The sequence below is a fragment of the Artibeus jamaicensis genome, unplaced genomic scaffold (genome assembly GCF_021234435.1).
Source record: "Artibeus jamaicensis isolate MK-2021 breed Jamaican fruit bat unplaced genomic scaffold, CSHL_Jam_final contig_76, whole genome shotgun sequence".
NCBI classification, from domain to species: Eukaryota; Metazoa; Chordata; class Mammalia; order Chiroptera; family Phyllostomidae; genus Artibeus; species Artibeus jamaicensis.
Window position 1 is genome coordinate 2,762,284 of NW_026521954.1, and position 23,456 is coordinate 2,785,739.

General features: G+C 50.0%; 1 protein-coding gene across 7 annotated transcripts in view; it reads left to right on the top strand.

Annotated features, from left to right (window-relative positions):
• The window catches only part of APBB2 (amyloid beta precursor protein binding family B member 2), a 318,379-nt gene that overhangs the window by 247,722 nt on the left and 47,201 nt on the right, over nucleotides 1-23,456 (top strand). For all 7 annotated transcript variants that reach the window (XM_053672308.1, XM_037138053.2, XM_037138057.2 and 4 more), the window contains 2 exons: nucleotides 2,140-2,286; nucleotides 4,394-4,521. In XM_053672308.1, the coding sequence (XP_053528283.1) occupies nucleotides 2,140-2,286; nucleotides 4,394-4,521 (275 nt within the window). The remainder of the gene's footprint in view (nucleotides 1-2,139; nucleotides 2,287-4,393; nucleotides 4,522-23,456) is intronic.

Consider the following 23,456-nt stretch of genomic DNA (forward strand, 5'->3'; position numbering starts at 1 on the left):
GCTCCCTACGCTAGAGCCACATACTGGAGACTGCCGACCGCGCTGTCTGTGTTCTGGAGGCTTCTCTGTGGGGCTGGTCCCGTCCGGCCCTGGCCCTGCAGGACAGCGTCAGCCACAGGGCAGAGTGGCTGGGAGTGGGAGCCCCAGGTCAGACCGCCTGGGTTGGAATGCTAGGCCCACCTCTTAATGGCTTTGTACTTCACTCACTTTCCTCATCTATAAAATGGGTTTAGTTAACTGAGTATCAACCTCAGACGGTTGAGGTGAGGATGAAGTGAGTTAATATCTTTAACATTTGAAGTTTGCCTGTATGTTCTGCTATTACAGTAGGTTGGGGTAACATAAATGTCCAAATCAAGAGAGTGTCTATTTCTTTTTGAGGCAGGAGGGGGATGTGGAGCTGGTAGGTAAAGAGATGGAAATGACAGGGTGGGGTCGGTGGTTGCCTTATGATTCTACTGAATAGGGACTGAGTCGGGAGCCAGCAAAGGAGGGGGTTAGAGAACAGCACAGTGCTGCCTAGAGAGGCAGGAAGGGGTACTTCTGGGCTCTGGCCAATGAGGTCGGTGCGTCTTACTAAAGTGAAGAATGTGTGCTGTTTCATGCGCCTGCGCCATGCGGGCCGGCCCACTTGGAGAAACGCAACGTGGTCTGGGACTAACGAGGCAGAGCCGCAGCGGGCAGGCAGGCCAGCAGCTAAAAGCCAGCGCAGCTGCGGACCAGAGCAGGCCCTCCTGGGTCACAAGCCAGCCCCGTGCCTGTGGACATCGTTTCTCCTCCGAGCAGTTGCAGTGTAGTGGACGCTCACCCGCGGATGATGTGGGAGGGCATCTCCCAGAACCTCTCCCCAGGGGGCGGGTCCTGTTGCCAGGACGGCCTTCTCCCCTCGGTGAAGCTGCAAACGGCCGTGTGCAGCATCAGCCCATGGCCATGGCTCTGCTCCCGGTGGTTCCGCAGGCAGGCACCTCAGCACTTCTCCCTGTGGGACGCGTGGATCCCGTGCACCGTGCTTGCACCCTGCTTACCGAGATTGTCCTTGGTATTTGGGGGAGGGGGTTCCCCTGAGAAGCTGTGATTGGCAATCTGGGAAGGAGCCTGGGTCTGGAGGCCAAGACGGGGAAGGTCGAACACCACTGAATGTGGTCACTTTGGGGCCGTTCGCTGCATTTCCTCATTTCATTGTGACATTCACTTTGGGAAACTTTAAGATGCCTCCTATCCTGTGAAGGTGATGTCTTCAGGTGATTTGCAGCTTGGGAGGGGCCCCAGCCCTTGCGGGATCAGGAACCTGGGCTGCAGGGTCAGGTGAAGGACCCTGTTCCAGCCACTGGGCACCTGGCAATGACAGCAAGGCAGATGCCACAGCAACACCCGCCCCCCATCCAGCGCCCCCCACACACACACCCTGCATTGTGTCCCAGGGATTCCTTTCTTTATACACCTTTGGGTGTTTTACTTGCCGCAATATGCACATAATGCTTTTGATATATATTTTTTTAAATCGAATACCTGAACTTTAAGATGAGGAGCGTCTACCCCAAACACCTCTACGTGATGAAGGAGCATGTGGGACCTGTGCCCTGAGGTGCCTCTCAGGCCCGTCCCTGCTGCAGGCCTGAGCGCTGACGACGTGCGGCGGGACCTGCGGCCTCCTGCCCTGAGAACACCTGCTGCCGGTCCCCTTCGCTTCTGGGAGTCAGGGGATGCCTCTTGCCTCCTTGTCACTCGAGTGCCCAACAAGGCTCTCATTCACTTCCTCTCCTATTGTCCTTTTCTGGGTGCTGACAACTAACAGGGCCTGGGGGCTTGCACTTCGCACTATTAAAAAAAAAACCCTGCCTTTTAATAGATAAAAGAACTTGAGATTTTGTGTGCGTCCATTAGCCCTATAATTCCACTTCTAGTGACCTATTCCAAAAAAAAACAACACCCTGAGCCCACACTCAGAAAGTTAGGCAAGAAGACATTTATCACCACATTTTCTAGTAGCCAGAAAGTCACGACTTATTTTCCAACAACAAAGGATTAGACAACCAACCATCACGTGGCAGTCAGAGACCTACCAGGCAGGCCTTGTAGAGGCTTCAGGGAGCCCACACAGACTGGCCGCTGAGCGGCGCCGTGCTCTCTCTCTTCCAGTGTTTTGCTGTGCGCTCGCTGGGATGGGTGGAGATGGCAGAGGAGGACCTCGCCCCCGGGAAAAGCAGCGTGGCTGTCAACAACTGCATCCGGCAGCTTTCTTACTGCAAAAACGACATCCGGGATACGGTCGGCATTTGGGGAGAGGTAAGGAGCCCTGGAGGGGTGGGACGGCAGGCTTGGCTCTGTTCTGCTGGGCCTCAGGAAGCCCCGAGCCCTGCGGGCCGTGCGTGGTGCTGAGGGGCACTGCAGGCACGTACCAGGCGCATTTTCCCGTTGAGGTCGGCAGCGCAGGCGGCACGCACGCCGCGATCTGCCAGTCAGCACTGTGAGGTCCCTGGGAGAGAAGGTCTCTCAGCGCCTACATAACAGGGTCCATCCAACCTGAGATCTCTGGGTCCCCAGGAACTCACTGTGGGCTTTAGGGTCCAGAAAAACCCCTTAAATATCTGTGCAAATTGGGCATGCCGGGACATAAGAGCAGTTTTCTGGGAAGCTGACAGGGGGATGTGACCCCCACCCAGACATAGAAATATTGATGGCGCTGCTCTGAAAGTTGGAAAACCATCCTTTATAACACAGTCTTCTTTATTTACAACCTGAACATCAACATTATACATGAGTTTTGAAATAGATACCTATGTATTCTTTCTCACTTAGAACAAAATAATTCCACCTTGAAATATGAGCAGAGATAGTTTCAGAAAGGAGAATAAGTATAAATATGAAATATCTATACGAATCATATGAAATAGAATAAGCCAGTTCCCACTGTGCTCGGAGACCTGTCCAACAAGCGTAGTGGGAGTATTTGCAATAGTGTTGCTACGTGAGTAACTTGGTCGCTCCCAGTGAACAGAGCGTCTGCCCCTTTGGGAGAACCAGCTGTGGTTTTTAAGCCAGACCAGCCCAGAGAAAGGGCATCAAAGGAGCTCAGTGAGGGAGCACTGGACCTCACTGTAGGTCATGTACTAAAACGCATGGCTAACACACCAGGCGAGATTGTCAGCCACGGTAAGCCCTTCAGAGCCTGCTAGCGCCCGCCAGGTGTTTGCCCTGAAGCAGCTGCACAGAAGGGGGCTGCTGCCCACCCGTGGGAGTTGTGTGGGGCCTTTCACTAGTGGGTCTGGCTGAAGACCTCCTTTAGGCTGCAGTCAGCGCTTCATTCCCGGTGGGAAGGGACGGAGAGAAGAAGAAGGCACCGAAGTCCCTGGCAGCTGTCAGTTATCTCACAGCGCACACCACCTGGCTGACCCCAGGGCAGCCCAGCACCTGCTCGGGTCTCCGCCTCCCAGCCCCCAGTGGTGCCGCGGCTCCCGAGCGCCACTGTGCGGCAGCGCTGGACTGAAGCCCGGAGGAAAGGCGCCCAGGGTGTAGCTGAAGGGCCGTGAGGGGGAGGGCAGCTTGGCTCCCAGTGTCCCTGCCAGCCGCCGCTCAGCTGCTGGCCAGTTACCCAGCCTCCGTGAGGTGTTGGGCCGCTGAGTCTCTCCGGGACTGCACCCCAGTCGGAGCTAATCCGCAAACTAGCTAATTTAGGGCTGGCTCTTTGCCCAAGGTCTGGACACAGCCGCGACCTTGAAGTGGCCACAGACAGACAGAGGCCCTGCCCCACAGCCAGCTGAATGATAACATACCCCGCTGTCGGGGCAAGTTAGAGAGGTCGTGAGCCAGGGTGCCTTGGGCACGTGGCACGTTGCCTGAGCTGTGGTCAAGGCGTGGAGATGTCAGCTGTGGTGCCACCAGGAAATGTCCCAAAGCTGGTTCTGCTGTTCGCCAGCCCAGCCATACAGATGGGGAGCCGTGTGAACGTGGAGAAGGCGGTGACACTGTGGGTCAAAGAAGGGCCTGTGTGGGGGGGGGTGCCTGCGGGGGTCTGGCCTAAGGCAAGGAGCAGGGAGGGCTCGGTTCTCAGAGGATGCAGAGTGGAGTTAGTGAAAGACCAGAGTCCCCAGGGGACCCGCCATTACCCGTTTTTCTTAAAGATGCAGAAGTGTGAATAATAAAAAACAGAGCCGGCCAGAAAGCAGGCTGGGGACACATTTCAGAGAACTTGGAGAGGGGGAGAGGAATTCGGGGTGTGAGGGAAATGTGAAAGATTTGTATTTTACTCAGGAGAGGAGCCTTCTCTCAGGAAGACATCACAGGCCCCAGGGGCGGCTTCTCTTGATCGTTGAAGCGCCATCCCTGGGCGGCCGCAGACCCTGCAGGCCGTGCACTTCTGAAGGTAGGTAACGCGTTTTCTCATTAAATTCAGGGCAAAGACATGTACCTGGTCCTGGAGAACGACATGCTCAGCCTGGTGGACCCCATGGACCGCACCGTGCTCCACTCACAGCCCATCGTGAGCATCCGCGTGTGGGGCGTCGGCCGGGACAATGGCCGGTGAGTGCCCTGGGGTGGCGTGGGCGCTTGCCACCCGACCAGGTGCCCGGTTTTAGCTTAACACCAGAGCGTGGTCTCCGTGTTGACCGCACTTCACTGAACTCACAGCAACGACAGACTTCCTTTAGAAATGTGAAAAACTACGGTGTATCGCTATGTCCTCAGCTCATGAACCCTCCATGCTACTCCCCTTCTTGGCGTCTGTCCCTCAAACCTTTGGTCAGTTCTGCATCCTGCCTCTGATTTCTGCACATTCCTCCTCCTCATCCTCACTCACCTCAGTTCCCAGCTCACTGAACCCTCACGCTTCATCTTCCCCTCTTTGCAGCCTGTTTTAATCCTGTGTTTCACTCGGTTGGGTCTTGGCCACTTCACACGCACCCCTGTCGGTACTTTCTTCATGGGGGGCTTGCATGAAGGGAGCGCTTGTATGACCTTGAATGACAAGTGCTAGATCAGCAAGTGATGAACACCAGGAGGTTCTGGGGCTTGGGGTTGGCTCAGCTTTTTTAGCACATGAAACATCTGGTCGTGTCAAAATTCCATTCAATGCGTGTGCATGGTTTTTTTCTGAAATTCTGCTAAAAATCTGTTATTTACAGAAGTGCTTCTTACTTAGATGTGTTGTGAATTACATGTTCTTCAGGATGACTGGAAGCCAGAAAGTTCCGGTTTTCCAATATCAGAACTTTCTTACTAAAGTAAGAAAGCTATTAGTTAGCTTTTCTAACTAAAAAGCGGCAGTTATCACTGACAACTTGGATGTCGTTGTTAAGTAACGGGGCTCCATGAAGTGGACCCAACTGTTGGATCACAGCTGACCCCACGGTCCACATGAACCCAAGCAGTGCAAACCCGCGTTGTTCAAGGGTCAACTGTATTTTCTATCTGCAGGTGGAAATTGGAGTGAATGCCGACTTAAGTTACACGTGGATTTTCGACCACTCGGGTGGTCGGAGCCCCTAACTCCCGTGTTGTTCAGGGGTCAACTGTATAGTTAATCTCTGGCAACTCTCCATGCACCTGAAGTTCTCCTAGAATTTAGGGGTGAGCTATAGGATGATTAGCTATTGCTTCACTGAAAAGGGATGAGAACACTGCAAAGGCAGGCAAAAGCGCCAGACAGCAGAGAGGGGATCCACTCTCTGGGTTCCGCTCTCGGGCACTCTGGTTTATTAAAGCGTGCAGTGCTCTCAGAGGGCTCTGCCTTGGGTTATGCCCCAGCCTTGGTCTCCGAGGCTGGGCATTCATGGCTTTGAGAGCGTTTTGGTTCAGTTGTAAGTTCTAAGCCAGAAGGGAAAATGGTGAAGTGTTCATCAGTCAGAGAACACTGCTGGAACCAGACTCGAGAAATGGCCAGAGAAAGGCGAGGTGGCCTCTGACTGCCGGCAGGGTAGTCCTTCCTGGGAGCACAGCTGTGTCTTCGAGCTTTTGTAACAGTGACGAATGGTGACAGCTGGGCCGGGTGCCCCAGGGGGACGAGTGGCCAGATTGAACGTGTCACACACCTGTCAACCCCTTGCTCGGCAGAGCTGTAGCACTGCAGTTGCTGCGTTGACAGGATTTGATTAATTTCTACAAGGAAAATACCTGATGATGTTTGCTTGTTATTAAAAATGTTTAGCCTTGACGGAAGGGTAGAAGATGCTTGGTGCGCCCCTGGTTCCTGTCCTCCACGTTTGTTTTTTAAGGCAGCAGCCAAGGTGAAAATCATTGTATACCGTACACGTACAGCTCGGGGGGCTGTGTTTTCCTAAGGCTGTGAGTAAATTCACTGATGAGGTTTTCAGCCCCGCCCTTCAACGTGAGGCCAAATGCTACATGCTGGGGAAGAAAAAAATGGTTCAAACTCTAGTTGACTAAATTATTCAAGCTCTGAGCCTCAGTTTCTACTATCTGTGAAATGCAGATCATGGTAAGGACCACAAAGCATGTGTATGTGTGCCTGTGTGTGTACGGTAATTGGTACGGGCGGGGTCATGGCAAATGCTTAATGAATGTTGGCTCTTGATTTGTTAAAGCAATAGACTAGCCGCTAGCTAGCAGATGAAGCTAATTACAGGGCTTCCTTTCAAACACAGGGCGGGGCCAGACCTCAGGGAGGTTTGAGGAGCAGATTCTCATTGGATGCAGAGGCGGAGAGGCACTGAGCACTGCTCTGGGCACTGAGTTCAGCTGTCCTTCAAAGCAGGAAGAGCCTGCCCTCCTCTGCCCCCAGTGGTGGCAGCGTACATGAGGTTCCATGGCCTTGGCTCTGCTTTCGAGAGGTGGGCTGGGTTTGCCCCTGTGCTTTAAACCACTTCTTATTCTTGCTCAGTGTTTGCAGAGAAGTGTAATTTAGAAATTCACTCAGGTTCCCTCTCAGCTGTCAGAGCCTCAGCAAGCTCATGGCATGGGGGCGGGGGTGGGGGGGGCTGCGCTGGACTGCACTTGGCAGGAAGTGAAAGGGATGTTTGCGGGAGGAAGGTTCTGTTTGTGTCCATTGATCCCTTAAGATCTGCCTTTTTAACTTTCTTTTTTTTTTTGCTTTTGGTCCTCTTTTTTTTTTAAAAAAAAAACAGCAAATTTACAAGAGCAAATTCAATTTGTAATGCTGCAAAGGAAAGGGGTTTTCACTTTGCGTGAATAAAACGTAAGTGTTTCATCTTGCTTGTGAAAATGGCTCTATTTCGCACTCTCCTGTGTAACTCTCCTTCTGAGAAAATGGCCTCTCTTAGGGGATTTCTTGATGTGGTTAAAATGAAAGGAAATATATGTAGATCAGAGTCTTGAAAGGCACAGCACCTTTCTAGGAATTCTCAGTGCTTCACTAAGCCGTGTAATTTCAGACCTTATATAAAGTTATTTTGGGTTTAGCATTTTCTTAAGGTTTTCAAGTGGTTTTGATTTGCCTGAAGCAACTCCTGTCGGAGTAAATGTACCTGGGGTGAGGCGGTGATCTGGCTGTGACACCCCACACTGGCCCCCAGAATTGATTTGGAGAAACGTCTCGTTATGCAGGAGTGGCCGTCCCGTGGTCGGGTGTTGGTCCTCGATGTTGCCTCTTTGTTGCTCCCAGGCCGAAGTTTTTGTCTTGCTCCTGAGTCGTGTCTGCCTTTGGCGTCCCTTGGGGCGCATTTGCGTTATTGCCCCGCACAGGGAGGGCTGGCTCCCTCTGCTCTCTGCGCCATTCTGTGTTTCACTTACCCCTGATCTCAGTGAGGTGCACAGGAAGGCTCCGGACACGGGGTGTAGTGAAAGGGGTCTCTGAGAGCCCTGGGGAGCACCCAGACTGCCCGCTCTGCTCCCACCCTCGTCCTCCCGGGTGGGAGTGGCTCCGGGCTGTACAGCCGGCTGGCATTTTACCCCTGGGGCAGGTGACCAAAGTATCCACCTGTCATCTCATCTCTGTGGGCCTGACAGAATGCCTGTCCAAGGCTGAGGGGGTTGCGGAGGGTTCAGGGACCCGTGCTGATGCCTGGCCACAGCTGTCTTTTTACTCATAGGGCCCTGGAGAGCGTTCTCCTTATGCTTTTATCGAGGAATCAGAAGCAGCAACATCCTTTCTGAACATAGGGGACTGTTACTAGGGACTCTTCTCTCCTCTGTGGCAGTGGTGGGTCCATCCTCTGGGACACGGACCCTTGTTGCCGACAGGCAGTGGGGGGTGCTGGTCCCCCACCTGCTTCCCGTGAGAAAGGAAAGTGGGCGGGCGGCATAGTCCGAGGATATCTGACCCCTAAGTGGGGGTCTGCCCTGGGGTTTCCATGGCAGTGCGCAGTGGAGCACGACGGAGGTGAGGCGGCACCGGCTTTCCTTGAGGGGGAAAGACCCCTCTAGGGTCCATTGGGAATCCGACAAGGTTTTCCTGCGCCAATGCACCCTGGGAACTTCCAGGAGAGCGTTTCCAGACTTGACGGGAACCCTTTCCTTCCTGGAAATGCAGGCCTGGGACAGACTGGGAGATGCTTGCTGCTCTCGTTAATTTAAATTAGTGACAATAGGACATTGCTCTTTCTGCTTTTAAGGAAAAAAATGGAATTACTTTTAATAAGCCACCCTCATCAGATGCAGAGCCCACCGGGCCTGCGCTGATGCAGGTCGGATTCCTTTGTCATCAACAGCAGCCGCTGCACGTATGCGCCTTTAAAGCGGCTTCCCGATGTTGAACCCTGGTGCCGTAAGGCACACACATGGAGCACAAAGCTTGCGGTTCGTACAGCAGGGCCTCTCTGCCCAGGAGGCCTCCTCTGTTTTTGATGAGTAATTTTATGCATCCCCTCTGTTTTTGATGAATAATTTTTAATAAAATTTTATCATGCCATAGATTATTCATAAGTTTTAGAATGAGTTTATCTTTGATTAACTGTTTTCTCTAATTAAGATCTCAGGGAACTTGTATCTAAAGAATAGAGTGTCAAATGTAGGTACACAGAATGTTTTTTCTACTCTCTCCTCCTTGGATACTCCCAACTGGTTTTTCCTCACAAGTCCCTGGTTTAAGTCCCTAGAAGGGCTATTGCCATACGCAAGTCCTGCTCCTTTCCCGGCCAGTATTATTTTGTGGTTTTGTTTTGATTTCTTTCTAATACAGTGCTTAATGTGGGGTGCCTGAGTAACGCTGGGGTAGATTAGTTAAAATGTGCAAAACTCTGTCTCACAGGGTTTTAAATGGAAAAGGTGGTTTAGTCACCAAAGTCTCTTATCCTCTCATTTTAGAGATTGTGACCCGAGGACAGAGGGTGTGATTTGCGCCCAGGTGACCGAGCCAGTCCTGGCAGGGCATGAACTGACTCCTGGGACCTCCCCCTTCTGACCAGGGGGGATGGAGGGTCGGAATAACCCCGGTTGGCAGGGAGACCGGACTCCAGGGCCTCTTCTCTGTCCTTAAACATCTGGCTTCTTAATGGAGGAGAAAAGACACAGGTGTGAATGGAAAGTGGAGGCTGACAAACGATGGCCTCGAGCTAAGAATGGCCTTACATCTTTAGTGGGCTGTTCAAAAAAAAGAAAAGGGACCGGACCTGAGATGTGGGTGGGGGACCCGGCATGACTGGCTCTTTCCCGGAGGGGACTGGAGCAGTTCTGCACGCAGAACAGGACCCGGCGATTCCGTGGCTGCTGTAGGAAGTCGGGGAAAAGGCAGAGTGATCTCCTTTCCTACCTGTGTCTCAGCTCTGTCCGCATTACCAGGGCCCCTAAAGCACATTTCTGCTTCTCAGTTCGCTGCCTCTTGGGCTCCGACTAGAAGGAGACTGCGGGTCTGGAGGAGGAAGAAGAAACTTGCTTCCTACTCCTGTGAGCGTCGTCCTGGATCAGCCTCAGTTCTGACCCCACCTTGCGGGTTTTCTGACACTCACAGGCAGCGTTGTCCTCTGGTCCCTCAGCCCTACAGGGCACAGCCCTGCCTTGCAATGGCTGCCTTCAGGATAACCTCTCCGTGTTCCCTTTGGCACCTTTAGTTTCCTGGTGACGGTTCTTTACAGGCTCTCCCCTCCGTTCGAACGGCCTGAGTGGTTTCTGTCTCCTGCCTGTAGGCTCCCTGGGTGTCCTGGTTGGACTCGCGCTGACCAAGGGAGGCAGCCACCAGGCACAGCGCGGTGTCTGCAGTCACTGCTTTGTTGAGCAAGCGAGGAAGTGTGGGTGTCCTTTCAGTTCAGCTACACCTAAAGGCAGGTGACACAACAGCACTCGTGCTAAGGAGACCTCCTTTCCAAATTGGTAGAAGTCATCAGCAACAAAGGGCAGTTCTGTTTTAGGAGACCGGGATGTGGAGAGAGCGGGCCTCTTTGTCTTTGAGCCAGTCCAAAAGTTATCTCTGTATTTGCTGTGCCATTGTTTCTCTTCCAAGGATTAATGGGGGGCAGGCAGTCTCTATGGAGGGTGGGGAGCTTCATAACGATGTCTAGTCAGAGGGTTCTCCGAGCCAGACGGGAATGAGTGATGGGATTCCCAGATCTGCTGATGAAAGCTGAGTTTGGGCTGCGTGCCGTCTTGCCTTGGGGAGAAAGGTCTCCAGGGAGACAGCTGTAATTCTCTCCCCAGGCTACAGTATTAGCTTGGCTTCGAGAGTTAATTTCTTTTTAATGCTGCCCTGTGGTAAGCAGAGGCATCAGAATTTACTTGACTATTTGGCTGTCTTACAGTGTAGTTATATTTTACGTCTTTAGAAGTGGCTTTTTTGCCTTCTATTAATCATGCTGGGATACTCGTGAGTATTTTCAGCTTAGAATAACCTTTAAGGAGAGACATGGTTAGTGATCATCCAAGTAAAGACGCCCCCAGAGGAATATGTGAAGGCATTTTCAAGCAGGTCTTCCACAGCGATGCTGTCGTCGTTGGTGAATGTATGAGGATAACGATGTCTTCGGAAGACCACCTCATCCGTTTTGGTACCTGGTTCAGCGCACAGTCCACATTTCTTGTAAGCACGTTTCAGCACCAGCCAGCGAGATGTGGAGGCTGGAGGTTGCTGTGTCGAGAGGGAGTGAGCAAGAAGTTTTCCTGCTGTTCCCTGAACAGCTTCCCCCGCGAACTTCCCCAGAGGCCCAAGCCAGATGAGAAACGAGGCCTTCTGGATGCAGTGGGCAAGGGGCCGATCACGCTTGGCCACAGGCTCTCTCCACGCCAGCCCTCGGAGTACCATGGTCTTCTGGGAATGCTCGGGGCATTCCGGCGACAGAAGGAAGAGTAGTTTCAGTGGAGAACTAGCTTAATAATCTGTGTGTGCATGCCTTAGTGGCTTAGACAGCAGAGAAAGTTGTCATTCTAACCCAGAGCCTGGCTTGATTGTCGGCATGTTGCATAAGCTCAGTACGTAGTTAGGTGTTTGATGAATTGCTGGGAGCCCCTGTTATTGCAGATGAGTGGGCAGTCACTCTTCCTGCACACAAGTCATCACCTTGAACCTTTTACTCGAATGTAATCATCTGAGATGTTTGGCTTCATGGTGAGACTGATGATTAGGAACGTAATGTAGCTAATAGAATGATCTGTTTCTACTCCTCTGACGCCAAGTGTGAGGGTTTCCACACCAGGCAGTTTTCCAGTTCTCTGAGGACACCAACTGGATGCCTTTCAGCTTCTTTCAGTTCTGACACTGACCACCTGGAGTTAGCAAAGATCCCACAGGTCAAGGGCTCGGTTCCACTTGGACGCCAAGCATGAGTCCAGGACACCCGTACTTCTGGCCGACTAGCTATACACTGGAGGTTCCCACGACCCCTCCTCAGGTTGGGTAGTTTTCCAGAATGGCTCATGGAACTCAGGGAATCGTCATAAAGGCTTTTGAAAGGATACGAATGGACAGCCAGGTAAAGACGCACACAGGGTGAGGTCCGGAAGAGTTGTGATCGTAGGCGCTTCTGTCCCCAAGGAGTTTGGGGTGTGCCTGGTGCCTGCACGTGCTCACTGAAGCAGAAGCTCTCCTGGTTTTGTTGTTTAGGGCACAGGTGGCAAACGCAAGGCCCCAGGGCCGAATCCAGCCTCCGCCTTGTTTTATCTGCCCTGGCACCTTGTTTCTACCTGGTGGCAGCACCAAGCTCCTTGACTCTGGCTAAGGAATAGTTACATTGATACAGTCCTCAAATTACATTTGGCCCTTTGGGGACAACCATGAGGCTGACGTGGCCCCCGGTGAAAATGAGTTTGACACCCCTGGATTAGGTGTTCGATAAAGATTTCATTATGTAGGCAGATTGATTAAATCATTGGCTGTTGGTGATAAGCTAAATCTCAAACCCTTCTCCCCTCTCTGCTGAGACTGAAAACCCACATATATGTTTCTCATCACATTACAGTATCACTGCAACAAGTCAGTCAGTGGGGAGGATGGATCTGAGGACATCAGGCGGGACAGGGAGCCTTATCTCGGACGTTGTGTCTGGTCTGGGGAGCTGGAGCGGGTGGGCAGCCGGAACCCTGGGGTGGGAATCCCACCATTTGCTTAGAGGTACAGTTTTTATGCGCCCCTGGTGGGGACACCTAGTGTCCCAGCCTCTCCCTCTGCATTGGGGTCACTGCAGGGACTGCACACCTGTGCTGGTGCTGTCCCAGGAGCGCGTGCCTCGTCCCCCGTCACACTGTCTTCATGAAGATAGTGGCACTTTCGTGAATCCCCGCCCGGCCCTGGGTCCGCCGTGACGTGTAGAAAACGGGGAGAAACTTAAACACGTGGGGGATTGGCATTGTTCTCCCTTTGCCTTTAAATGCCTGAAAAATCACTCATTATTGGTTCCTTGTGAGTCTCGAGGTTGAGGCCTCTGGAAAGGCTGATGTTGCTGTTTAGAGCCCCCAACCCCCTGCCCCAAATACCCTTGCATTTTTCCAACCCTCTTATTAAGTCAGACTCAGTGTTTAAGTGTCACAGCTGTGAGTCAAAGCCTTGGAGTGAATTGTGTTTGGAGGAGTTATTTTTTAGTGGAGAAAAGGGAGAACTCATGAGAACGACCCAGTAATGGGTTTACAGCCCAGTCACTTCGGTTCCACAGGTGGCTTCCCGCAGCTGCCATAAACGTGTCAGCGTGCGCGTCCCCAGCGTCCCGCTGGCCTCACTCCTGAGGCAGGGTGACACTCAGGTTCCGTCCCCTGCCCTCCCACCTGCCCGCAGGCTCGGACATTTGGGGGCAGGCCCCGTGTCCTGGGCTTCTTTCTTGTAGCTTCACCTGGGAATTCTTTTCTTCTACACTGTCCCCCAAAGGATGCCCTGGCAAACTGCCATTTAGAGCAGAGGGGACTGCAGAACAAGAATTAAGATATGAAAGCCAGGGCCCTCCGGCAAGGACCTCGTTTCTGGGGGCACAGGTCCTGGGAACAGAACTACGGTCTCAGCAGCCAGAGGACGGAAATACCAGATCAGACTTGGGGCCAAATGGAAATAAATGAGCCAAATAGTTCATTTAAAATGGAAAGAGGAAGTCTGTCTGAACTCAGAAGAATCGTTCAGACTATAAATAAAGGATCATGGAGCTGGTGACAGACTGCAGCTGGCACCGCTGACATGTCTGGGGAGCCAGAGGGGGTGGGAGAGGGTTTGACACCAGAAACACGCTGAAGGGAAGGTGATGTTTGAAGCGCTGTGTGGGGCAGCTGGGTAGGTGTGCACGGTGAAGGCTCTATGGGAGCCTGGGGTGCGGCTGAGCCCAGGGCTTGCAGACTCGGATAGCGGGCTGGTGAGCCCTGGGGAGGGGGCGTGGCCACGAGGCCAACCAGGTGTAGCTGTCTTTCTCTCTGCAGGGACTGTCTTGTGCTTCTCATTGCTTCTCTGGGCCTAGTCGCCTGCCCTGTTTGGCCCAGTCTGCCCCTCTCGGTGAGTGGCTGCAGCTGCATTTCTAAGGGCTCGTTCTTCCTGCACAGAGCACCCTGGCCCACCCGAGATCCGCCCTCAGGCAGGATGCATCTGCCTGAGCCCCGTGCTCTGAGCTGCCCTGCCCAGGAAGTGGCAGGCCATGATAGGTTGGGAGTCCCTGCGATACTGGAAAATCACTCATGGCTCCTGCCTCTTGACCCCAAAATCCTTTCCAGGCACCCCTTTGAAGGAGAACTCCTAAGAGCACGTTTGTTGGAAACAAATCCTGGAAAATGTGAGTCTCACTCTTGTGCTCAGCAGAACCAAATATTTCCACGTGGGCACTGAAACGAGGTCTGTACCAGGAGGCAAAGGAAATAGGCAATGACATCCTGCCATAAGTTTCAGAGGAATTTTACATACAGCACCGACAGAGGCACCGGTCAGTCCTCCGATTACAAAAACTGTGCAATAGATGTTCAATTCAAATTCAAAGTACCCGATTCCCTCTGGCCCCAGCCCCTCAGCGGCCCTCACACCGTGTCTGCCTTTGGACATAACTGGGTTGGGGATCAGGGTAAAGAGAAGAGGGCACAGGTCATTCCTACACCCAGAGCAGCCGTCCGAAGTCCCAAGAACTCAGCAGTCCATTTCAGCTGCCTTTTGAAAGAAGCTTCTCTGCTCCCTGCCCACCACGAGGTCAGAGATAGTGTGTATGGCCCCTGCTTGGCAAGCCTAGGCCTCAGGCACCTTTGCTGTTAGTTTCGAGACAGCTGCCTGCTGGAATCTGTTCAACTCCAAATGGTCAAAACTGAGAGCGCCGTCTTTAAACAGCCCACACACCTAACCCATTTTCCAAGTTGCACATTCTCCTCTGCTCCCGATTCGTGCGTTCTTTCACTGGCTTCCGCATGTGTGTATTCATTCACTCACTCGGCTCCTGCTGGCTCTGCCATCCAGTCAGCTGCACAAGTCAACAACTCGGGGTCCTCTTGCTCTCCCCACCTTCGGGGAGGAGTCAGCCCCAACGATTCTGCCTCCTTAGGACTTAGGCCGAAGCACACTTTTTAAAAAGTTAAAAACAGGCTCAAATAGGCAGTGAGTTATGAGCAAAGCTGGAAACAGTTCAGACATCCATCAGCAGGTGAATAAATAAGCAAACTGTGGTATATCCATACAATGGATATCCACTAAGCAGTAAAAAGGCATCAACTACTGATATACACAACATAGCTGATTCGCAAAAGAACCGTGCTCAGTGGAAGAGGCCAGACCCTCCCGTCCAAAAGGGGTGCGTACTGTATTACTTCACTAATATGAAGTTCTAGAAAACCCGAGGTAAACTGGTCTGTGCCGATGGGAAGCAGATCAGGGCTCGCCTGCGGAGGGACACAGGCAGGGGTTGCAGGGCCAAGCGGAACCTTCAGACGTCACAGTTACGTTCACTGCCTTGATCACGGTGATAGTTTCACAGGTACGTGCACAGGTCAGAACTTATCAAATCGTATGTTTTCAATTCATGCAGCTTATTATATGTCAATTACACTTCAATAAGGCTATTTTAAAATGTAATTTTAAAAATATACAATGAGCCCTGGTTGGTATGCCTCAGTGGACTGAGTGCAGACCTCTGAACCAAAGGGTTACCTGTTCGATTCCCAGTCAGGGAATATGCCCGGGTTGCAGGCCAAGCCCCCAGTGGGGGCCTCGTGAGAGGCAACTACACACTGATGTTTCTCTTCCTCTCTTTCTCACTCCCTTCCCCTCTCTAAAAATAAATAAAATCTTTAAAAATACAACAAGTAGCATATCAGATTTATCTAGCTCGTGACGAAGGGAACCAGCAGGACACCAGGGCCAGATCAGAACCTCCCAAAACACATAGTCAAGCCACCAGGAAGCTTTGAAGAATCACAGAGAACCTCAAACAGGATGGATTCAACACACACACACAATCATATGTATGTGTGTGTGCGTGTGCAATCATTCACTATTGTATGTGTGTATACATGCAGTTGTACACAGTATTGTGTGTATGTGTGTCCATGTGCAGTCGTACACACATCATGTTGAAGGGAGTTTTATTTAACTCGCTGACTCTGTGCGTGTCCACTTACATGAAAATACATTTTACAAGGACAGTAATCAGACTTTTTAAAAATGGTGTGAACCCCACATTTCTTTCTAGTCATCTATTTTTCTGCGTTACTGGCTTTCAAAGTCTTTGTCCTCACCCATAAGAAGGACAGTTTATGGCGTGATCTGACTGTCTCCTTCCCGCCCTCCTCTCTCCTCTCTCTCTGCCTCCTTTACTCACGTACAACCAACAAAATTGTCACATGATGTTTATGTTCACTGTGTGCCCTGCCCTTTGAGGTCTTTTTGTTTTATTTTTGCTACTCTATTTATTTAATGGTTTAGATGCTGCTTGTTACCAACTGGCCACAGTTTGAGTAACACTGATCTTGGTGGACCTTTCCTGAAAGTTATGAGCTGAGCACTGTACCAGCTTAGTAACTGCTGTGTAGAGGGAGAAAACAGATTCCATGGTCAAACAGTTTTGGAAAACACCATGGCAACGCCCTGCACTCAGAGGGCCCCAGACACAGGGCTCAGCTATGAAAGGCTCCGAGCCCTTCCACTCACACTGTGCGAGCAAAGACCCCGTTGTTCGCCTCGTGCCGGTGCACTTCCAGAGGCTCGAGTTTCAGGGTCTGAAGCGCAGTGACGTACGGATTCTGAACAATAACTGTGCCGACTTCCACGGTAACACAGCCAACTCTTCAGGCTTTTTCGTTTGCCTAGCACTCCCCTCTCTCCATACCTTCAGTGAAAAGTGTTGTATTCTTGTGAGCGTAGTTTTCATTGCAGTCAATGAATATTCTCTCTCTTTAAAATTTTGGTTAACGGTGATAATTACATGGTTTATCGTGTTTCCCTTTTTGCCAGGAAGTTTTAAGTTAAATCGAATCCCTAATTGCAGGGATGATATTAGATCGAACGATTACAACTGCCGTTTTTGTGGATCAGAAATGGTTGCATGTGGTTTAAATTAATATTTAACTTAATTGATTTACAGAATTACTTCTATCAGGTTTTAAATTTTACTTTTCTAATTTAATAGCCTGATAGAATGTGTACCTTTTATTGTAAATCACTTAATCCTTTTGGGAGGCAAATGGGATATATATTTTAATAAAAAAAAAACAGTGCAGCTGTAATGCCTTGTTAATCAGTAGGGTTTTTAAAACGCAGATTTTTTCCCCCTGACTTTGCTATTTTTCAGTAAGTGGGAAATACTAGACATCTTGCAACAGGAGCATCTGGAGTTTTGTTTTGTTTTTTGTTTTTTGTAAAAGTTCTGTTTTGTTTTGTTTTTTGTAAAAGTTCTGAGTCTCTAAAAGAACAGCAACATTAAAAACATGTCTCTATATCAATGAATATCTGTTGACCAGTCCAAATGACATCTGTGCCATCGTACATGAATTAGTAATAGTGTCACAGAAGCCACCTCAGCCTCAAAGGTCCTGCTTGCCAATGTACCACTAGGGTCCCATCACAGAGATAAGCAGCTATTACTAAAAGCATTAACATCTAATGGATGGTGTGGACTTTCTTAACATATTCCCCCACAAATTCTGCAGCCTGGAATAATTATCTCTGCCCCTTTCTTACCTAAAGGAAATGTTTTGATTTATCTCTATGTACCTTCTAGCTCAAGAGTTGCTTTATCTTTTTTATTGACATAAGAGCCACTATGGGAGATATTTATTAAGAAAGAGAAACCTTAATCATATTTATTAAATTCACTGAGGCAGGGGGTGAAAATAAAGGGAGGGAAAATTTTGTTTGATTAAAGTTAAGGTCTAGAAGTCTGTACCATACAAATTAGAGCGCTGCTTTAAAAGAAAAGAAGGTGGTCTATATCTTAAGTCTCTAAACCCTGGCTCACTTTCCATCGGAACGCTGTTCATCGATCTCTTAGGCCTGGGACCATGCGTTAGGACAGATGACACCAAGTAACCGTATTAATCCGGACACGAGGAGAATAGAAATGGCTGTCATCACCCAGAAGGGGCACCAGATTTTTTTACAAGCTTTATTAGTATAATCGAACCTTGGTTGTGCTTGTGTATTTTCAAGTGGTCTGTCGCGTTGGCCTTTCACGCCCAGTGCCACGTCGTCCTTATTCCAGACGTGAGGTGTCAAGCTGTGGAATTTCTCTTCTCCTTCCTTCTTTCTCTGTTGGATGGCCCCATCTACCTTCCTGGGAATTTATTAGACACCCACGAATTCAAGTTCCCGTCAGGTGTCAGCAGTCCCTGTGCTTGGTACCAAGGATGTAGCTGTGAACAAGAACCTCCTGGGGCCCACCCTCGCAGGAGGTGCGAAGTGGAATAGTAAATAATCACACAAGTCCTCGAGTCCATGAAGCGATTTGTAACAGAACTTCACCCCTCCACAAGTGTTATGTGTCACTATGGCTTCATCGAGGTCCCACCTCTTCTGTTACCCTTTCTATCGCCATTTGTATCAGTCAGCACTGGCTAGGTTCTGCTGTAGTAACAACCAAAGGCTCCATAGCTTAAAACACCTCTCATTGTGCTAACTCTCCATGGAAGGTTGGCCGGAGGCACTGCCCCTTGTCGTAGTTGTCCTCATTCTGCATCCAAAGCCGGTGAGACAGTCTCTGTTGAGACTAGAGTACTGCCAGCCACGGTGTCAGGACAAAAGATGTGCTGACTCTTAAAACTTCTGCCTGGAGATGCCGCCCACTACTTTTGCTCACATTTCGTTGGCCAAAGCAAGTTGCGTGAACAACCCTGACTTCAGAGGTTGGGGAAACATACTCTTCCCCTAGGAAGGGGGGCAGATGTTCTGACCACGCAGTGCCCTGCAATCTTTTTCTATCTCTGTAGTCACATAGATCTTATTGGAACTTAATCTTTTCAACCTTGTGTTGTTACTAAGCGTTGTAGCTGCGTATGTCTCCCTAATAAGACAATAAATTCCTTGACAGCCATGGCCATGTCTTATTCTTCCTTGTATGTGACTTAGCATGATGGTATCCTTAATATTAGGTGCTTAACATGCTTCTGATTATATTAAGAAGGGAATGAAGGGAGAATAATCCAACTCTTTCCATGTTTTAGTGCTTTATAGTTTACTGAGGTCTGCGCACACTGTCTCCTTGATGATGATGATGGTGATGCCTTTTACAGACCAGGAAGGAGAGACCTAGAGCTTTCACATGACTTGCTTGGTGTTGCAACAAAAAGAGGGATTGATCTCTGTCTGCCTGAAACCATGAATTCTAAATCCCAGACCAGTGCTTTTCTGACCCTTCTCGTTGTTCACTTTTTCTTGTGCTGAGACTCACACAGGGGAAGGGAGAAGGAGGTTTCAGAAAGAGAGTCGAAAGCCCTTGCCCAGGATGGGGGCACAGCTCCTGGTAACCGGATCTCAGTGAAGCCGAGGGGCCACACAGACACATCCCTCAACTTGTATTCAGCCGGTCAGTGTGTTAGTTTGTTTTTTTTAATGGGTGCAACTTTTTCTTTAAAGTTTTTATTTTATTTTATTTATTTTTAGAGAGAGGGGAAGGGAGGGAAAAAGAGAGGGAAAGAAACATCGATGTGTGGTTGTCTCTCATGTGGCCCTCACGGGTTACCTGGCCTGCAACCCAGGCATGTGCCCTGACTGGGAATCGAACTGGTGACCCTTTGGTTCGCAGCCTGCATTCAGTCCACTGAGCTACACTGCCAGGGCCAGTGTGTTGGTTTCGTGTGGCTGCTGTAACATATGAGCACAGACTGCATTCTCTCATAGTCTGGAGCCAGAAGTCCCGCATCGGCTGCACCCGGCCAATGTCGAGGTGTTGGCAGGGCCCACACCCGCTGGAGGCCCCAGGGAAGAGCCTGTCCCTTGACTCTGCCAGCTTCCGGAGGCTGCCGGCCTTCTCGGACTGTGGCCACACCCCTCCAGTCCCTGTGTCCTGTGTCCGTGGCTACCTCCCTTCGCCTCTCCTTTACGGGGACATTTGTGATTGGACTGTGAGCCCAGCCAGGTTATCAGGAAAATATCCACATCAGGCTTGTCAGCTTGATCACATCTGCAATATCTGCAAAGAAAGACATTGCCATGTCTGTAAGAAAAAAGGCCCTTTTTTCTTACAAGAACATGCAGTGCCAGGATTAGAGCTGGCTCAACCCACCCGGATCCCCTACCCCCCAACCCCTTCCAGGCTCAGAACCCACATGCAGCCTGGTGTGAGATGAGAAATGAGAGAGGGCCTGGCAGGGGCACCTGGCAGAGAACCCCACCCCCGCTGCCCTGTGCGCTGGGCTGTCCGTCTGTCCTCTTCACCCAGCCCCGGGCAGAGTGGGCTGGAGGAAGAAGATGCCTCCCAGTGAGATTCCTCCGCCCATTTATTTTTCTCAGTGAAGTTGAAAATGCATGATGTTTATTAAATAATTAATCATCCTTTCCTAGAAGGGTTATTCCATTTCATGGGTGAGCAGTTTACTACAAGAGAATGATGTCTTCCTCCAGAATGATGTATAACAGGATTTGCTATTGTACATTTTTAGACACTTGGATGTTTTTTCTCCTAGCCATTGAAACTTGAAGGTGGTATCATGCATGTTCACTGGCTCTTTGTTCCTTTTAAGAGACAGACATATGCATGGTGCGGTGACCTCATATTTTTCCACTTCTAAAGTAGTACACAGAACCTATACAAGTACACATAAATTCCAGTAAGATTAGTATTTACTACATACTACTTAGTAATAAATGCCATAGGTAATAAGCCTTCATAGCATTAGGCCTATGAAGAAAAGTAAACAACTATATAATTGTCAGGGAAATTAGTACAAAGGAATAAATCCAGAAACAAAGCCAGAAGTTTTTGGGAGTTCACATACATTCACCGTCTGACTTCAGAGTCAAAATTTCTGGCCTATGCTGTTTATAAAGCCGTCCCTGCAGACACCTGCCTTAAGTTCAGGACATTTTTATCCTGGTGCAAGGAGAGTGTGTGGGTCACTCGCCACCTCCGACCTTATGACATTGAGGGCCTGACGTGCTGGGCTGAAAGGCGCCACGAGCCCGAGCCAGGCTTGACCAGGAGCTCTGTGATCTGTCAGCCGCGTCCACCATGGACAAGGGACAGAGGGGCGTGGGCGTGACACAGAGTGACTGTTGACCAAGTGACTATCCAAATGCACTTCGTCTAGGTCCTTACACACTCAGGTTGCCACCAGAGTCATCGTTTAACAATAACTTTTATACAGGGACAGTAAAAACTGGGGGGAAAGTCAGGTATTGAATACTCTCAATACCATCATAGCTGAAATTCAGTAGTGTCTTGAATTAATATCTACTAAAGGAAGAAAGGAAGGAGAGAATCGTTTGCCTAGAAAACTCAGACTGTGGTTGCAAAGGGGAAGCCCATGTTTATGGCCCAGCCGCGAAGCTGAGGGTTCCACATCTGCAGCCGCTGCCTGCATGTCTGTAGCCACTTGGTTCAGAAGGACCAGGGGCACCGGTCCACGGTTTGTCCATTCGTTCGGGCTGCAGTGTTTCCAGGATTAAATATGGAAAGCGTTTGGGTCGTCTGACAGCAGGCACACGGGGCTTGTAACAGTGAGGCGTTATGCTTCTCTTTGCTCTACCTCTGGAAGAAAGAAAATTGATTTTTTTAAGTTTAGAATTCCAGCCCTGCCTCTCACTATGTATGTGTTCTCGGGCAAGTGATGGAACCATGCCGTACCTCAGATAACAGCATTCCCCACTGCTGAGGAGTAAGTGGGTGCTCTTGCGAGGAGCTGAGAACCGTGGCTGGCACAAAGCCACGCCCAGGCCTCCCTGCTGACTTCTGACCCCCGCAGGCTGTGTTTCTAGGCTCTGCCTGGATTGGGCCACTGGGAGGCACTGGAGGGTGGAAGAAGCATGTGGAAGCCAGGGTTCCTCTCCCCTCCCAGAGCCTCCTGGCTGTGGCTCCTCTGGGTGATCTTGACCTTGACCCCAGGACTCAGGTTCTACCACCTTCTTTGGGCCCTTCAGCCTGAGGGTGGTAGGTTGCTTCCTGCTGTTGCTAAGCCTTGTACCTTACTATCTTCTATTTGCTTTTTGACTCTTCCGTTACCCATGTCACCAATTCCACTAAATTCCCCATTTCAAACATTTACAGCAGGTTTTTCCCCCTTATTGTGCCTTGGCTGATAAAGATTAGGTAGGCAGTACTGTCGCTGTGTAGTTGCTGTTACCATTGTTATCATGTCATGTACTTCGGAGGAAACTCTGAAGCACCCTGAGACTCAGGAGGTGGAGTGAGTGAACCGGGACCCACAGCTGGCAGGTGGCAGACCCCAGCACAAACACTGTGTCACTGAATCTCTCCTTCTAGTATTTGGATGGGCCAGTATTTTATTTTTAATAAATTTTTAAGGTGTTTTCTATTGATTGTTAGAGAGTAAGAGGAAGAGGGGAGGGGAAGAGACAGAGAGAGGAAGAGAGACATCTATTTTTTGCTCTACTTACTTACACATTCGTTGGTTGATTCTTGTGTGTGTCCTGGCCTGACTGGGGGGTCGAACTCACAACCTTGGTGTATTGGCATACTGGCATAGTGGCACAGAGCGCTAACCAACTGAGCTACCCAGACAGGGCCGGGCTGGGATCTTCAACTCTTAATTAATCTGAATTTACAGTGTGTTAAAATAAGAGGTCTGTGGTGGCTAAACTGATAAAATGACTCTTTGGTGTTTAAAAGGCCCGATTTGATCCACCCCACCGCTCTTTGAAAATAAGGTATTTTACTTCAGGTAAATAATTTAGCATTTTTGCTGGGTGTTCCTTCAATTTCTAAGATGATTCAGCATTCAAAATGACTAAGTCAGTCTTCTAACTATATCAGGAGTGTTTAAATATGCATTTTCTCCTCAATAAGTCATGGATTTGTTGAATTTATCGTCAGCACACTCTGAAGTCATCCCCTAGACTTCAGGCTGTGAGCATTCACTTCTCTCCTCCTGGCTGATTCCGATGCATCTCGCCTCTGTCCTGTGTTTCTGAAATTCTAAAAATGGGATGGCTTACTGTTTAAATTGATTGTTGTGTTCAGAAAGAGAAAGCATAGAACTTGCTTAAATGACAGTTTCCCCTCATTTTCCCAAACATGCGTTTACACGCGTGGAGACGGTGGAATTGGTGGTCTGGCAGCCGGCGACGCTCCGTCTTGAGCACACATCAGCACAGCGGCAGGGCTTTATGGAGCACAGCCGGGCGGGTCCCCTGGGTAGGGCCGAGAACTTGCGTTTCTAGCACGTTCCCAAGTGAGGCTACTTTTCTCTGCGGACCATACTTTGAACACCACTGCTTTAGGCTGAGGAAACAGTTTGCCAAGAATAAGCATGAATGTTTTCAGCCTTTTAATGTTAAGAGAAAGCAGTGAGGGTGGCAGATGTAAATAATCATTCTGTTTAGCCAAAAGGCTCCACTCTCCTAGAAAATCTATTTGGAATACTTGAGCTTCCCTTCTGTAAGGCAGAAAGGCAATGCACAGAGGAGGATTTACTATTACGACAATGAAGCGTCAACTTAGGGCCCCTTCCAGGCTCTGGGAGGGGGCCTACCGATAAGTTCATGTGGTTTTTGTAAAATTTGC